The sequence below is a fragment of the Gekko japonicus genome, unplaced genomic scaffold (assembly GCF_001447785.1).
Source record: "Gekko japonicus isolate JY-2015 unplaced genomic scaffold, Gekko_japonicus_V1.1 scaffold284, whole genome shotgun sequence".
NCBI lineage: Eukaryota > Metazoa > Chordata > Lepidosauria > Squamata > Gekkonidae > Gekko > Gekko japonicus.
The window spans coordinates 136057-139695 of record NW_015172012.1 but is presented as its reverse complement, the minus strand read 5'-3'; the positions used below and the strand labels follow the sequence as shown (position 1 = coordinate 139695).

General features: G+C 37.6%; 1 protein-coding gene across 1 annotated transcript in view; it reads right to left on the bottom strand.

Annotated features, from left to right (window-relative positions):
- Positions 1-2277, bottom strand: part of C8A (complement component 8, alpha polypeptide) — a 60450-nt gene extending 58173 nt beyond the window's left edge. Inside the window, exon 1 of the mRNA XM_015420264.1 lies at positions 2162-2277. Within this exon, the coding sequence (XP_015275750.1) occupies positions 2162-2277 (116 nt within the window). The remainder of the gene's footprint in view (positions 1-2161) is intronic.
- Positions 2278-3639: the final 1362 nt, after the last annotated feature.

The window sequence follows — 3639 nt, the reverse complement described above, 5'->3', positions numbered from 1 at the left end:
TTCCCCCCAGACTCTCTGTTAGGACTTCTGGCTCCCCCCCCCCACTTTCCTTGGGCCTAGTAGAAGTTCACATTTTACTACAATTATTTTAAAACCCTTGACTTTCAAGTGTTACAGTGAAAACAGTCCTTATTCTAGACTACACATTTCAACAAGTTTTTAAAAAAAGTTTTATAAGCATATCTGCTATAACAAGGATTGAGATGTTAGCCACAACCCAAAGACCAATGTGATTGTATTCCATACAACTCTAGACTGTATTCCTTACTTTTTTAAAAAAAATGAACAAAAACTAACCAGACATAAGCTGGACACAATCAAAACTGGTCTCTGGAAAAGAGCCAGTGTAGTACAGCAGTTAGAGTGTTGGACTAGGATCTGGGAAACTCAGGTTTGACTTGCCACTCTGCCATGCTGTAGCAGGCTGGATGACCCTGGGCAAGTCTTACACTCTTGAATGTTGTAAGCCACTTTTGATCCCCACTGGGGGAAAAGTGGGGTATAAATGAAGCAAATAAATAAATCTAATTGAGGAATAAAAGCTTAAAAGCAACATGGGTCTGAGGCTGTGTTCATTTAGGCCATGCACTGCACAGTGAACAGTGTGTTTTCCATAGGATTGCCAAACTCCAGGTGGGACCTGGAGATCTCCCAGAATTACAACCAATCTCCACATGACAGAGATCAGTTGTCCTGGAGGAAATGGCTGCACTGGAGGGTGAGCTCTATGGCAATATAGCCTGAGGAGGTCCCTCTCTTTCCTAAATGCTGGCATCCTGAGGCACCATTCCCCAAATCTCCAGGTTATCTCCCTTCCCTGAGTTGGCAACCCTAATTTCCCACTGTCAGCCATAGTTATAATTGTATCCTACATATTCAATAATATCTAGTTTCATTATTCGTGGTGTGAATGTCAGAAATCCTTTTTACTGGTACTTTTCGAGATAAAAACACCAGAGACGTTCCAGAGAGCAACTTCGATTGTGTCCATCATTGTCGATTCTTATGCTTAATTTATAAGAAGAATAAGCCAACACAGACTCCTGTGACACCATACAAGCCAACAGACACATTATGGTGTGCGTTTTCATAGACTGGGGTCCATTTTGCCAGATGACAAGAAGCCTGTTTTTCTTAAAAGACTGTAGGATAGGTTGAAAGACTTCTGATAATTAGAAGAGGAATGGATTCTTCAGAAGCTTCAGAAGAAAGGAAGCTAAATGAAAGACTCAAAAGCTCAAGAGATGAGCCTATGGATACACATCAGTGTGTGTTAGATCAAACCATACTGTCTCTATGGAAAAACATCAGAATCCCGCAGTCACACAGAGGCCCCCAAATATCTCTTTTTGTTCTCAGTGAAAGCAAAATTGTGTGCTTCTATCCTTCAGCTTTCCATGAAGTATGCAACTGGTTCACCTTCACCTAGATTTTAAAATTGCCTCTTCATTATCCTGCTTTGTTTGATAACTTCATCAAACATCAAAAATCTCATCTTTATTTGGTTTCAGTAAGGATTACTAGAATAAGCCTTCATAATTAACTGTATCTATTCTCCCGCTCTACGTCCTCCCTCCTCTCTGCCTTCAAATTCCAATTATTACAGATCCCACGTTTTGATCTCTCTTCATTATATTTTCTTTGGACCGAGTTTGCAATTAGCAGCTTGATAAAAGCCCAATAGAGTTTGTTACAAAAATTATATTTTTAAAAATAACTTGTTTATTATTCTTAAAGCCAAAAGGAGATGGGGGGGATCACAACTGCACAAAAAATAGAAACAGCATTCTTTGTTTTTGCTGAATGGTTTCATTATCATAGAAAGAATATGAAATATCAGCTCGCTGTCTTTTACCCAGGACAGGGAACAGCTATCAGATTAGAATATTTGAAAGATAGAAACCAAGGAATGAAATTGTTTCAAGAAAAGTTGTGGTGCAGAAGGATATGTCTTTAAAATGTATGATTATAAAACTGCAAATTGGTTCATGTTACAGCTCTAATCATCATATTGTGATGGGACAATTGTATAAATCGCTTTCTGCTAGCTGCATAAAGGTCGTAATACCCACATGCCTCATTTTGAGTCTGAATTGATGTACTAACCAGATAGACAGAAATTTCTATATGTAAGGCAGTATCTTAAATTACATGGACTTACCTCTGGGAAGACAATCCTTTCAGCTTCTTGTGTTCTGCAACTGTATCCTGACATGATAGCAAATAGACTATAAAGAGAATCATAGGAGGGAAAATCTCATTCAGCCTGAACCACATTTTCTTTTTAATGAAAACAAATGTTTTTAATTTTTGGCTTGGAAATCCTCTGGTTTCCCTTTAGGGAGTGAGTTGTCTCTAAAAAGAAAAAGAAAAAAAGTATATTGTGCCCTGAGTGCTCCAACAGCATTGTCAATCATTGACAAAAAGGGCCAGGCTGTGCTCTGAAAGACACAACCCTTTTGGAAGCCAATTCCCAAGTATTGGGCAACCAGAAATTTTTAAACAAGCATTTGCTTATGTGCTGAAGTTTGCTAAGTGTTACTAATACAACCAAACCAAAATTATCTGCATAGTTATTAGGCATAAGGGTTAGAGGGGGGGAAACTTCTGCTTGGTAAACAAACTATGATACATGGTTATCATGTATGTATGATAACCATGTATATTTTATATTAGGGTTTTTTAAATTGTAGAGTATTTAGGGACTCATTGGTGCATAAAGGTGGCACATAAATATATTTAAATAAACGAAAAATGAGAACTCAGGATTATGTAGTTGACAGTTGTTATTACTGTACTTGTCTTGAGATACTAAGGAGGCCCTGAGAAAACTATCTGGAGAAAAGCTAAACACTACTGCTTTCTTCTGTACCATGATGCAAGAGACTGTGTTGTTACTATTTTCACCTCTCCTTTTACTAATGTGTCAGATTAACACATAGGGCTTTGCTAGAGGTCAGAGCTGTATTTAATTGATAGGCATTGTAATAACCGATACTTCCCGTTTAGAAAAACTGGATGTAAATAAGATAGAAATGAATTATTTTGTGTATATTGTGTCGCATAAAATATTAGTCCATACAATTTGTCAATCCCTTGAGGCCCTGTGCCATCACCACTTCCTCCACATTAAAAAACAGTGTGCCGTATCCTGTGAACAATATCAGATTTGTGTAAATACAGCCAGCCAAGGGTTCTTGTTGGGGGGGGGGGAATGGTCCAGATCTCAACTTGGATCCATAATCTTCTCTTGGTTGGAAAGCCAAGACCTGATTAATGATCTGCCTCAGTTGTTGTACACACAAAGGGTATTTTGCACAGCTTAACCTGACCTTACAAAGGGTAGATAGAGATAAGAAAGGTTTACAGGGGATGGATATCATTTACCACACATTTGCACCAAACAATAATACAGTCAAGTGGTTTACTATGCATAACTTTGCAATGTAGCAAACATCGAAGAACACAGTGTATGGAAACCAAAATTGCAAAATGCTGATAAATTATCACACTGTAAACAATTTGTGGATATTTTAAATTGATACCATCAAAATAAGAGTCCAAATGACATGTATGTATACACGATTTTCATATGCATATATTTACCAGTTGTTTTCACAACTATTTTTATATGCACAA